This window comes from Anarhichas minor, unplaced genomic scaffold (assembly GCF_050575085.1).
Source record: "Anarhichas minor isolate MPS153535 unplaced genomic scaffold, ASM5057508v1 ptg000002l, whole genome shotgun sequence".
NCBI classification, from domain to species: Eukaryota; Metazoa; Chordata; class Actinopteri; order Perciformes; family Anarhichadidae; genus Anarhichas; species Anarhichas minor.
In genome coordinates, this window is record NW_027466448.1 from 8,876,955 (window position 1) to 8,889,836 (window position 12,882).

Sequence of the window (12,882 nt, forward strand, 5' to 3'; positions counted from 1 at the left end):
TTTATGGATGTATGCAAAATTGCTTTATTTCCAATTTTTCCTTTTTCATACATTTGTTGTGTAATAAATAGACATGAGAAACAGGCTGATGCTTCAATCCTCTTCCCATGCCGATTCTGCACCTTTTTGTTTTTTTCCTCCACACCGCAAACAAGTTTTCATAGAATTTACAACAGAAAATAAAAAACAAAAACAAAGCTTGACACAAGCTGAATTTCCTGCTATCGGCTCACCGCTCGCCTCATATGTTACATAGATCTCTGAGCGGCGTTCACGTAGCAAATCCCAGGGGAACAAAAATATATATATATATATATATATTTTTATATAGTATTCACAGTTACTGTATGTACACATTTTTAGGATTACAAAGCAAATGGGCAGAAAAAGAAGACGTTTCTACAAGAAACAATCTTTCACAAGGGGAGGTGGAGACTTTTCCTGTACACCGTGGGCCTTTTGCTTTAAATAAACAACCCTTTTACACCTTCAGATTCCTTTTACAGATCCCTGAAAATACTTTTAAATACTCAGTCTTTTGTTAAAAAAAGAAAAAGAGAGAAAGATGCATCTTAAAAGTGTTACCCTTATGAAGATAAAAAAAAAAGCTTTAGATCTTCTGTACAAGTTATCATATACAATATAAACATCACTGGTGGAAAAAAAAAAATCTCCTTAATTCGATCCAACTGACTGAAAAGCAGTGACTGACTTGGTCTTGAAGGGGGGGGCTATGATTGGCTGAGAGGGGGGCGTAAAGCGGAAGTGCAAGCCTCAAGTGCATTTACAATTATTATTTTTTTCTTAGATTATAAAGAAAGAGCAACCCTTGCAGGAGGGCTGCTGGGTTGTAATAACACTTCTGTTTCGCAGGAAACATTGAACACTGGTACAGTAATAAGTGTTATAGTTGAAGAGGACACACACATCATCCCGGGTACAGATGAAGGAACCCGAAACATCATCGCCCAAACACCCGCGGCGGAGACAAAACTAGGCAGCAACTCTTTGCACATGCATGTTTAACGCAGCACGAGGCGCCAGAAACGACTTCTATGTCCGTCACCGGCCGGCTCAAGTTACACAAAGACAGTTACACATTCATATGGCACTTAAAATAAGGAAATGGTATTTCTTCATATGCTGAAAACTGCTGCCCAGTGGATGTAGAGAGGAATTGATTCAATTTTTCATTTTCTTGCTGTGCATGGCGGCATACTACACTGTGGCCTACAGGGGGCAGTGCACTCAAATTCTCTCACTCTCACACACACACACACACACACTCACACACAGTAGATAGTGTCTTTGAAGAAACAAGAAAGAGGAGAACTACCTCAACAAAACTGGAAAACACTGGACTATCAGTAATACAAAGTTTGCACATCACCTTTAACTTTTTTTTTTTTTTTGCATAAACTAATAGGAAGCAGCGTGATCCGTTATTGGCTGGTGAAAGCAGGCGTGATTTCCAAAATATTCCAGACTTTGTGGCAGGATTTAACCATTTGTGTTGCTTGAATTGCTCCCATCAGTTTGATTCACATCCAAGGAAACTGGTGCAGAGGAGGTAGGAGCGAGAAAGCGGGATCGTCGGGGCGCGACACTCCGCCGTCATCCCATCTGCTCGGATGCCCGACCACGTCTTCTCCCAGAGAGAGGCCTTTTCCTGGCGGGCTTGTGCGTGTCTCAGCAGTGTTAGTAAAGCAGCTGAACATGTGTTGTTGTTTCTTTCTTTTTTTTTGTACCACGTGTGGTGTACGTAAAGCTTATGAGACAAACGAGATAAAAAGAAGAAGTGTAAAACTGTACAAACCAGGAGAGGACGTGGAAGGAGCTGTGCTGAAATACTGTCCGAGTTGAGAGGATGAAATGCTGCACCAGCAAGTCAAGTGTTTGAGTTCCAGGTTACTGGCAGACATTAAAAAAAAACGACGCGTTTTCTATTTTCAAGAGCACCATAAATCGTAAACAATCTAGAGTTGAATGTGTGAAGAGGGCCGTACAGACGACTTGCAGCTTTATTCTCCTCCATCAAAAAAAACAACAAAAAAAACCAGACCTTCCCACTTCAGTTCCTCCTCGTCCAGAGTCTCAGCATGTGCTGGTCGAGAAAACTTGACTGAAATTTAAGGACAGCACTTTTAACAACCTGGAGAAGATTGAGCTCACGTGGAACGTTAGTTCAGCGTTCCCCTACAGTTCTCCGCCCCACACAAACAGGGGATCTTCTCGTCCTCGATGGGGAACTTGTAGTCGTACGTGATCTCCTCGTTGACATTAATGGGCTGTCTGGAGTAGATCACGATCTTCTTTTGAGACTCCACTGTGATGACCTTCGCATAGCAGTTGGGCTGAAAGAAAACACAATACAGATTTTTTTATTATTATTATATTAAAAATCCTTTTATGCTCGTTTGTGTTTCATGTAGGTGGTGCGGAAGCTTTTAATTAAAGAGGGGCATCGTGCTGGTGTTGCCTTACATTGCAGCTGTGGTTGATGAAACGGGCGAAGTTGCCACACTTTGTGGCATCTATGATCGTGTCGTGGTCGACGCGGAACATGTAGCTGCTACCGATGCCCTCGTCCTCGTAGCGCTTCTCCCGCATGTCCGCAATCACCTGCCAATGGAGGATGGCCACTTATTAGAGTTCTGACTGCTTTGAGATTAAACTAATTTATCAGACATAGAAATCCACCGGGTGTCTACTTCAACCCCATCAGCTGCTCATGCTTGGTTGTAACCATGTCTTTGATGCTGGGATGGCACTCAAAGCATCAATGTTTGGGTATGACCCTGAATATGTGATATAATTCTAATAAACTGCATTGTGCAACAGACATTTTCTATGCAAACTCACAAGTTGACATGTGTATATACTGTATAATCCATCATAAATCTATAAATACATTCAGATCAAATCATTCTTCGTGACAGATAGCCGTGATTATCCTGAAAGAGAAATTCTGAGTAGATGAAAGCAAGTGAATTAGTCAAAATGTAATCATCGGTTACACGCCCACAGAGAAGAATGAACTCCCTCTCACCTGTCTGATGTTTTGTCCCACGTACTCTATCACCATCTCATCTGCGGCGATGGGCTCCATAGCAAACAGACCCCAGTCGTGGATGTGTGACTTGCAGAATCTGATTCTTTTCTTACGGAACTGAAAGAGGAAAATAAAGGGGAGACAAGTGTCAGCTGACTTTTAACGATGACATAAATTGCAATGCCGCCCGTCTTGTCTTGTGTTGTTGCTCGCTGACGTTTTTCATAAAATTCAGGGGGAATCAAACACGGAGCAAAAGTTCAGTTTGTCTGCGTTTACCTTCAGCTGGTTGAACTTCAGCAGGTCGCTGTCACACGCGAACGAGGACAACAAACGCCGCTGCTCCGACCGCCGCTCTGAGCCAGCTCTGGAGCTCTGGACCTGTGCGGGAATACTCATGCCCTGCAGAGAGAAGACGGCGTTAAATGTGTTCACCCACACCATGCATCATGCCTCTGAGGTTTTTACGACATTGAGTCGCACGTCACAATCCGGTCTCACCTGCATGTCGACCAACTGCTCCTCTAACTGCAGGTCTGTGCTCTGAAGGTACTTGATCTTGTCCTTCTTGTCGATCTTGTAGTATCCCTCGCTTCGCGCGCAGCCAGTCATGTGATCTCTCATGCCGTCGTCTCTTCTCTTTTTCTTCACTCTTGGGATGTTGGTTGGTGCAGGGAAGTCAAGGAAGAAACGGAAAAAGAAGGCCTTGGGCCACAGCTGAGATGCCAAAACAGGATCTGCGATTCTAACAGCAGCCAAAACGTTCCTAGTTTTCACCACCAGAGGGGGCTGCTGTGTGATGTAAACACTACAAAACAGCTACAAAATAAGGCACTTATTATCTTTTTTTAAGTGTCATTTGACTAGACTGGTGTCTTAAATTGATTTGTGGAGCACTTTGAACTTTGACATATAACAGAGAATAATATTAATGATGACATTTGGTGTAAATCAGCCAATGTTTAGCAGTAAAGGATATGAGGATGGTTGACCCAGAGCGTGTCGTTGAGCCAGTCGTTGCCGTTATCCTGCTGGAGCATCTTCTCATACGTGATCTGCAGAAGCCGCATGTCTTCGTCATCTATGCCTTCGTTCCAGATGTCGTACAGGATGGTCATCTCCTCAAACTCGTAGCGTGGATTGAAGTACGGCCGGGGAGGCGAGGTGACGGGGGACAGGGTGTCCAGCAGCAGCTCCTCCCAGCCTCGCCGTGCCCTCCGCGCCGGCTTCACGGCCACAGGTGCCTCTTCTTCGTAGGACGGGAAGCCGTCCTCAACGGGTAGGACCGTCTGGGGCTTCACGTCTCCTTCCCTGAAGTCCAGGCTCGGGTGGTGCGGGGACTTGGCGGAGATCGCCTGCGTGGACAGATCGCTGAGGCGTGCGTCGGGAGGCAGGAGGGTGGACTCAGACGAGAGCTCCAAAGACTCATCAGCTGCAGAGACAGCTGGAGTCTTTTTGCCTTTGGGTCGTCCAGGTTTCCTCTTTGATGGGGCAGTATCTGACGGCACAGGGACGTCTACAGGGAGACCGGCGGGCAGATCTTCAGGGACACTGGCTGAATGCTCCGCTCCAGCTGACGGGGCCTGGCTGGGCAGAGTGCTGACGGGCGGCTCTTTAAAAACGGGTCTCTCGTCCAGGCTCTCGGTGGATATTTTCCTATTAAGAGCCAGTGCTGTGGGGTCAGGGAAGACAGGGGTGAAGGTTAAGTCTCTTCCTGGAGTGCGGGGGACTCCAGCGCTAAGGACAGGGGATTGTGCAGGGTAGGTAAAGGGGCTACCGGGGATGTGAGGGGAGCTGAGCAACAGGCCGCTACCTGTCAGCGGGGCATCGCCGCCGGGTGTGATGGGCACAGTGTCTGTGCTCTGAGACTTGCCCAGACTTCGGGCGCGCTCCATCAGGTCCCTGCCCGGCGTGCGGGGGATGTCCTCGTCTGTGGGGAGCCGGGGCCGCATAGGGAGGTCAGGCAGGGGGGCGGATGAAGGATGAAGGAGGGATCGACCTTCTACAGCCAGGTGAGCAGGGAGAGGGAGGTGCAGTAAAGATGCGGAGACAGTTTTGGGGACAGGTGTGTTAGCATCTACGGGGGACGGGGCTAATCGACCGGGGGTGCAGGGTACTTCCACAGGCTCTGCTTTACCTTTCGTCTCCTGGTCGCTGTCGGGCAGAGCGCCGGTGGGAGTGGGCGGCCGAAGGTTTGCTACATGCTCCTTCACTGCAGGAATGTTACCGTCCACGCTGATGTCTCGCTCTTTGACTACAAGACAAAAACATATATATTGATTTAACGTAACATCTGACATCAATTTTTGCCTTATGACGAGTACAAACACATGTTTGCGCTGAATAACGCAGCAGACACTCACCTGGGATGCCTTTGGGTGACGGAGGCTTCAGGTCCGCCTCAGGACTAGGAGGTCTGCATTTGGGTTTGCCGCTTAGCTCCTCTCTGCTCCTCTGGTCCTCCGTATCCCCTGGGACCGTCCCCGAAGGAGGGCACGGTTGCTTGGTCTCTGCCTTCCCTTCGTCTTCATCAGAAGAGGAAATTGAAGAAGATGAAGAGGACGAGGAGGTCTCCGCCACTTTGCCTTCATGCTCCACATCTTGCACTGCTGCCGCCGCATCCTCCTCCTCTTCTTCCTCCTCCTCCTCCTCCTCCTCCTCCTCCTCCGAGCTTAACTCGTACTCAGAGGAGTCTGCGCTTTCTGCCGAGGCGTCCGAGTTGGCTTTGGAGGAAGCTGAGCTCTGCCCTTCTGAAAGATATGTGGAGGAGAAATGATTAATGACAGGAAACAGCGGAACTAAATTACAACAACGGTTTTATATTCAAAGTACCTTCATCAGACGAATCTGAGGAGGCGCTCTCACTGGAGGAGTCTTCATCGTCACCCTCCTCGTCGCCACTCTCCTAAGAGATGATAACACATCATGAAAATGTTTACAAAATGCACAAATAGTCAACGTCACACTATGTGAACAATCTAAAGTTTGAGACGGCTTACTTTTCCTGATGACAGCCTATCTGCAGCCTGTGCTTTACTAGGCTCCTCCTCCCTGTCGGACAACGACTCCTCTTCCTTGCCTGAGGTGTCCACCTCCTCCTCTCCCTCGCTGTCAAGTTCAAGTGGCCGCGAGTGCCGTCGCTTCGCTGACCCACCGTCGGCGTCCATTTTGGAATCGTCCAACGGGAGCTCTGCTGGGTCTCGATCCCGGTCTGACAAAAATAAGCCACGAGATAAAATGAGCGGCTGGAAATTTTACAACACCAGAAAGAAGAGAAATGATCGCAAAGACCAAAGAGAGCGTCACCTTCATCCTCCAGCTCGTCGTCCACTGGAGTGGAGGGCCGCGCTCGTTTGTTGTCCCCCGATGTTGCAGCCTCAGGCGGGTCCTTCCGTTTCACCTGAACACAACATGCGACCGTTAAACACCCAACAGGCGGTGCAACTGGCGGCGGTGTCCGTGTTCACTTAAAGACAAAGAGCTTACCTTGAAGGAGGGCAGGCGGATGGCCCCTCGTAAACTGATTCCCATGCCGATCCCCTCGTAGCCCAGCCCCTCGCCCTTGTTCCAGTTCTCCAGCAGACTTGAACCCATCGTCTCTTTGGGTTTGGGTCTTTCTTCTTCCTTCCCCTCGGCACCCTTCACCGGAGTCAAAGACACCTGTGGAAAATAACGGGATGTTTTCATGCTGCGTGGTTCCGGTATGAAACCTCGTTATCATACTGAACATGTGTTCCTTCAGTTTTTGTTGTTTAATTTATTTTTAATTATTTAAATTACGTTTAAAATGATGCTTACTAGGAATGTAAGATTCTTGTGGATGTAGATTGGAAAGCGAGATACACGAGTTAAAACTACAAAGAGAGATTTTAATTCTTCTTCTTTAACAATCCTCTAAAAGCATCATGTTTTGATTGCTGGTTCGCTTGATGTCACTCAGATTCATAGTTTTATTATATATAAATAATTCATATAATATGAACATTATTAGTGTTTACTTAACAGAAAGTTAAGACATGTTGTTGGTATGTGTGGTCATATCTCTCTTTGCGTCTGTATCTGACCCTGTGTTTGTACCTTGGAAGGTGAAATGAGTGACTTACCTTTGCTGAGTGCTCCTTCTTTTCCCACCAGTCATCAAAGGCTCTAAACGCCACCACCTCCACCATTTTGCGGTTGAGGTCCCTCTTCATGATGGCCTTCAGCTCCTTGACAATGACCAGCAGTACACCGTCAACAGTGGCCTTGTGGGGATCCTCCTTTTTAGTCTCGTATCCAGGAGGAGGAACAGTAGGGTTGAACTTTGGTACACTGGGATGCTGCCATTGTTGTCCGGGTGCTACCGCGCCGGTATCAGGCGTAGCGCCCATAGTCAGAGGCGCGTAGGGTCCCCCGTACGGCGCCAACGCCGCAGCGCTGTCCATGAAATGCGGATACAGATAGGGGCCTCTGGTCTGAGCCATGCGACTCAGCATCTGCTGCTGCATCTGGAAGGACATGGGAACGGTGCTCCACTGCTCCCACCGCGAGCAGTTCATCAGCTCCATTTGCACCAGCGGCATCATGCTATGAGCGTAGCCCATGGGCGGCAGCATATGGTGAGGCACTCCGGGATGACCGGCCAGGTGTGGATGTCCCGGGACGGCGGCGTGAGCGGCCAGGTGGTGATGGGAGATCTGGTAGCCGACCTGGTGCGGGAGAGGAGGGAAGCCGGGAGGCGGGATGGAGATGCTCTGCATCGGGGACACTGCAGAGTTCATCACGATGCCTTTGCCACATTCTCCACCGCTGGTTGGAGTCCCGGGCATCTCGTCGTCGGAGATCTCCATGTCTTCGCCTGACGACTGATGGCCCTGAGTGAAAAACAAAACAACCCGTCAGGACAATGCGAGGTCAACGTCACAGGTTACACAAGCACAATCATCTTCTGCCCTTCTCATCTCCACGACAAACTGAGCAAACCATTTGACTTATGAAGACCTTGAGATAAGGCTGAAAAGCTCAGGAAAAAGCGAGTAAGTGGACTTTGAGTCAAGATTATATCTTGTAGATGTAGTAAACCAGCCCCTTTTAGCTGTAACATTAAGTGTGGGTATAGTTTTTGGATGCCTTACTTTAAACATATGTTTATATTTCTCAAACACAAGTAGCCGTTCAAGAACTTTGGCTGGGAAATCAGGAAATATCTGATTAAAGAATAAGTAAACGATACCTGCCCTCAATACCATCCTACAGTACTCTAATTTGGTCCGTACCGAAAAAGCACTGAGGTTTAAATACCCTGTGAATCATTCAAAATAAGGGCAAAAGGAAAATGATCTAAGTTCTGATCAGAGTTCAAAGTTTAGTCTGCAGCGAACACAGTGAAACACAACTGATCCAGGTCATTGGTCAGCATGTTTCCACACAGAGCTCTCTGCTCTAGGCAACAGACTTCCTAAAACCATACTGGATCACGTCGGTGCACCACTTGTAAACACATCGGCATTTTGAGTCTTCTTCCCTGCCGTTTATTATCGTGAAAAGATTTATGAACGGCTGCAGGAATGAAACTAAAAGGAGAGTAAACTCGGCATGGGAGTGCCGTCGTTATCCAAATGACCTGTTTGCACGGCTTGCTTTGTGATAACTTGAAATGTGAGACATGAGACGCTGCTGCGGCCAATCCTGACTGTCAGGCTCAGAAAAAAAACCAGGAAGTGTGCTGTTGAATGGGGCTAACTGCCAAACTGTGTTTTCCTCCATGCGAGCGTGTGGCGAGTGATAGAAAGCGGAAATAAGAGTTGCTCGATTCCCCCCCCCCCCCCCACACACAGCAGAGCAGCTCTTATTCCTCCAAGCACAACACCAAGTGTAGAAATACAACATCACAGAACAGATGGCGTTACTATGACTTCAAACAAGGAGATCAGCTTCATATGAATGTGAAGGTATTTGTAAGGCTGTGAGCTGAAACTTTTCATTCGTAACTCAACTGTTTTGCCAGCGTCAACAAGGAGTTTTACATCTTTCACATGTATATTCATAGACTATTGTGCAAACATAAACTGCTTGTTCGTCGTTTTAAAAATCATATTTTTACTCTGCATAAACACAGCAGAGGCCAACTGAAATAGCAAACGCCTTGTTTTGCGCTGCCTTCATACATGGATTGCTGTGAGATCGGAACTTCCTTCATGAGGCACAATGAAGAAAACAAAAAAGGGAAAGTTTACTACGATCACCTGGCACTGAAAGTAGACCTCACTTCCGGTGACCTCGGTGAAACTGTCACAGCTGTGAGTAAACATCAGCGCCGTGGTGCCATCAACTAACATGGGTTGTTCTTTTGTGTCAAATGCAACTTCACACATGGAAATATGAAAAGTATTATTTTCCATGTAAACATACAAATACAAGGAAAATATGCGTCTTACCGTTTCAACTTTATCAGTGGGAGTGTGGCCTCGGAAATGTCCATCTTTGAGGTCACTGTTGCTCATCTTCTCCTGGACAGGAGAAGTGATTCTCTTGATCAGGGAGGCGGTCCCGGGAATTGGCTCTTCATCTTCCGAGTCTGGCAGCGGCGTCGGGCTGATGTCCTCCAAGCCTGTGCTAGTGGGACGGGAGTTTTGCAGGCCACCATGGGAGCCGCCCGTGTAAGGGGGGATCGGGGACAGCTGAGAGGACGAGGAGGAAATCGGACTCCCCTCCATACGCACCTCGGTGTCCGAGTCTCGCTCCTCCAGGAACGGCAGCAGCTTTGTCCTTTTCTCCTTGAGGAGCATCTCAATGCGGGAGTCCAGGCTATTGCGCTCTAGGTCGAGTGTGGGGGAGCCGGGCGAGGGGCAGTGCTCTGGTGTTTGAGGAGGAGGGGTGGTCGGGTGGGGCATGGGCTCCGGCGGGGGCTCGGGGATCGGAGGAGTTTCTGGTCTCTCCTTGACGGGCGTAAAGTCAGTGGCGGCAGCCAGAGGCGGCTGCGGCGGTCGGAGGTACTCACCCTCCCTTTGGGCCGGGTGATGGAAAGCAGGCTCCGACGGGGGGAACGCGGGGGGCAGAGGAGCCTGGTAGGGCGAGAAGGCCGACTTGAAGTTGGGCGTAGCAGGGGGAGGCACTGTGTAGGTAAAGGAGGGGGTGGAGGGCGGAGGTTCAGGCGGGGTGAGCTGGTGCTGTTTGAAGGGCGCTTGCTCAGACGACGACGGCGTACCTCTGTACATGTTGCTGCGGTACTGAGGCTTCTCCGGTCTGCGGTTGTACGCATCCTGGAACTTACTCTCGTGTCTGCGAGATTTGTAACTTCCAGAGCTCTCGGCCCGGCTGGACTGGTACGACGGCGTGGACTGCCGACTGGAGAAATTGGAGTCCTGGGAGAAGGGCGTACCCGTCTGCCGTGGGGTATGAGGGGTTCCCTGGGACTGGGGTGTGTCCTGCCTTAGGCTGGAGTAGCCCGTCTCGTGGGACAACGGCGTGGTGGAGCTGCTGCTAGGTGGCAACGTCCCTCCGGCCGCAGACACGCTGCTCTCCGACAACCTGCCCTCCGACAACCTGCTCTCCGACAACCTGCTCTCCGACAACCTGCCCTCCAACAACCTGCCCTCCGACAACCTGCGGATGGGCTCGCAGGCCTGAGAGGAGAGAAACCGGATCGAGATTAATCAAGGTGTCACAGGCAATAATTACATTTCCCAATATGCACCTTCATAGATCCTTTCTTTTGTTTCTTATTAAAGCAACTAGTGGATAAGTATCTTGTGCTACGAGGCCAAAGTTCACATTTCAGTGGCTTTGTCATTTCAGTCCACAGGCTCGGGTCTGGATAACATTTCCTCTGCTCCACTCTACCACCTGCTGCGCTGATAAAGTGGATTACAGATAAGGATGTCAGCTTACACTGGTCAGTTATTTCTTCAGAGCAACACTACAATTCACCAGGCTGACATTGTAAAAAAAACCTGTACCAAACTATAGTATTGTTTAACTCTAATGGATTTCTAATAAACACATGGAACAAAAAGATATTTTGCATATTGTTAGATGCATTTTTACCAGCAGGGCTTCCGCCAGGCTCCGAGGGGAAAGTTCCCTGGCCTCCTCTCCACCAACGGGCAGCGTCTGCGGAGTGTAGCTGCCGTTCATCAGGAGCTGGAAGTACCTGAGGCGATTCTCACCTGCAGAACGGTAAACACGCGTTGGTCTGATGCCAAGTCTATAAAGAAGGCTTGAAGCCAGCAGGCTGTATTGATAAAACGAATCCGATAGCTGAACTCAAATCTAAACATTTGTAGATACACGAACGCAGTTTCCTTTCATAGTACACACGTTCCAAATATTTACAATACGAGCATTACAAACTAAATTTCATGTAATTTGTGCCGGCCTATATATATATATATATATATATATATATATATATATATATATATATATATATATGAGCTGTACACTGTAAAACTCAGGTCAATAAATATTGTTAATGTACATTAGGTAATCTGGGAAGTTACATGTAATGATAGAGTAGATGTTGTACTATAACGACCCAAACATGTCTTCATAATGCAGAATGCAACACTTTTTAATTACAATTATTATTAATAATTACATTATTAAGACTATTCATGAAAAAGAAAATGAAATACATTTGTGGGAATAATTCAAGAGAATAACATTTCAGATAATAAATACTTTACATGTTAAAGAGGAATTAAAGTTGTTGTTCTGCATTAGTCAGAAGCAACAGCAGAGTCTTTGACTCTTAAGTTAGATTTCAGTCATTTGAATGTGACTCAACAGAGACAATGTGAATCTGACGGGTCGGTTTGTGTTTGTTTACAGGTCTGATATGAAGCACAGTGGGAGTACACAGCACCCTGAGCACCGGGCCTGTGGGAGCAGCCTTACATTCAATGAAATTCAATTACCCCACATTACCAGGCAACACACGTGTACATGTACACACGTGATTGCTGTCCTCCTGATAGTTAAAAACAAGGCAACATTGTCCACTTCGAGTGAGCGTCTCGCTGCTGCAGCAGAGAGACTGCTTGATCCTGCATGAATGTAGGTTACACATCTTCTCCCTCTGAATGACTGAATCACTGTTTACCTTTCGGGTCCAGCTCCACGTGGATGAAGTTTCCCATAACAGACGTCTTGTGAAGCGACTGCACGGCCACTTTGGCGGCTTTCACGTTCTCAAAAACAACTTTGGCGATCCCCAGGTGCTTTTTGTTCTTCGGATTGTACAAGATCTCGACCTGCTCGATTTCCCCAAATTTTTTGCACATGTCAGAAAGAAATCCTTCCCGAACGTTGTCGTTAAGCCGGGCGAACGTCACCTCCTTCGGGGGCACGGGGCCGACGTAGCACTCGTCGATCTGGAAGAAGACGAAGGAGAATCAGAGGGGTTAACGTCAGAGGTGCTTTCAGGTAAACGACGCACCACGTGCGGCCGTTTCTGACAGCTGACACGAGAGCAGCACCAGAGTGGTTACGATGAACATGCAAATCCAGTCAAGCCTCAAGAGCAGTGCGTGTTATTTTGGTTCCAACAGCCCCCTCCGACATCACCATTTCACCCGACATCCCGAAGATGAGTGAGGGGGGTGTGTCTGCAACTTTTTGACAGCCGAGGAAAAAGCTGGACTCAGAGCTTCTGTCAGAGTAGATACCTTAAATGTCGGCACCGGTAGGTCCGTCTCTTTGTACTTAGTCCAGAGACGACCGATCCTCGGGTCTCGGACGATGTCCACCGGTGGTATCCCGGGGTTCTGTAGGAGAGGAGGAGGGAGGGGGAGGACACATATTGTTATCAATACTTTCACAACTCCACACGGTGAGAACTTGTTGCAGAG

The 12,882-nt window shown here is 48.2% G+C and overlaps 1 protein-coding gene across 8 annotated transcripts in view; it reads right to left on the reverse strand.

Moving 5' to 3' along the window:
- The window catches only part of setd1ba (SET domain containing 1B, histone lysine methyltransferase a), a 20,795-nt gene continuing 7,913 nt past the window's right edge, over positions 1 to 12,882 (reverse strand). For 5 of the 8 annotated variants that reach the window (XM_076088803.1, XM_076088778.1, XM_076088811.1 and 2 more), the window contains 16 exons: positions 12,700 to 12,798; positions 12,135 to 12,405; positions 11,078 to 11,199; positions 9,469 to 10,656; positions 7,156 to 7,905; positions 6,539 to 6,712; positions 6,359 to 6,452; positions 6,052 to 6,263; positions 5,885 to 5,957; positions 5,416 to 5,802; positions 4,032 to 5,306; positions 3,554 to 3,720; positions 3,332 to 3,454; positions 3,050 to 3,169; positions 2,485 to 2,622; positions 1 to 2,354 (listed from right to left, as the gene is read on the reverse strand). In XM_076088803.1, coding sequence (XP_075944918.1) covers positions 2,181 to 2,354; positions 2,485 to 2,622; positions 3,050 to 3,169; positions 3,332 to 3,454; positions 3,554 to 3,720; positions 4,032 to 5,306; positions 5,416 to 5,802; positions 5,885 to 5,957; positions 6,052 to 6,263; positions 6,359 to 6,452; positions 6,539 to 6,712; positions 7,156 to 7,905; positions 9,469 to 10,656; positions 11,078 to 11,199; positions 12,135 to 12,405; positions 12,700 to 12,798 — 5,367 coding nt within the window. In that variant the 3' untranslated portion in view covers positions 1 to 2,180. The remainder of the gene's footprint in view (positions 2,355 to 2,484; positions 2,623 to 3,049; positions 3,170 to 3,331; positions 3,455 to 3,553; positions 3,721 to 4,031; positions 5,307 to 5,415; positions 5,803 to 5,884; positions 5,958 to 6,051; positions 6,264 to 6,358; positions 6,453 to 6,538; positions 6,713 to 7,155; positions 7,906 to 9,468; positions 10,657 to 11,077; positions 11,200 to 12,134; positions 12,406 to 12,699; positions 12,799 to 12,882) is intronic. The other 3 variants (XM_076088838.1, XM_076088821.1, XM_076088793.1) reach the window with 3 other exon arrangements.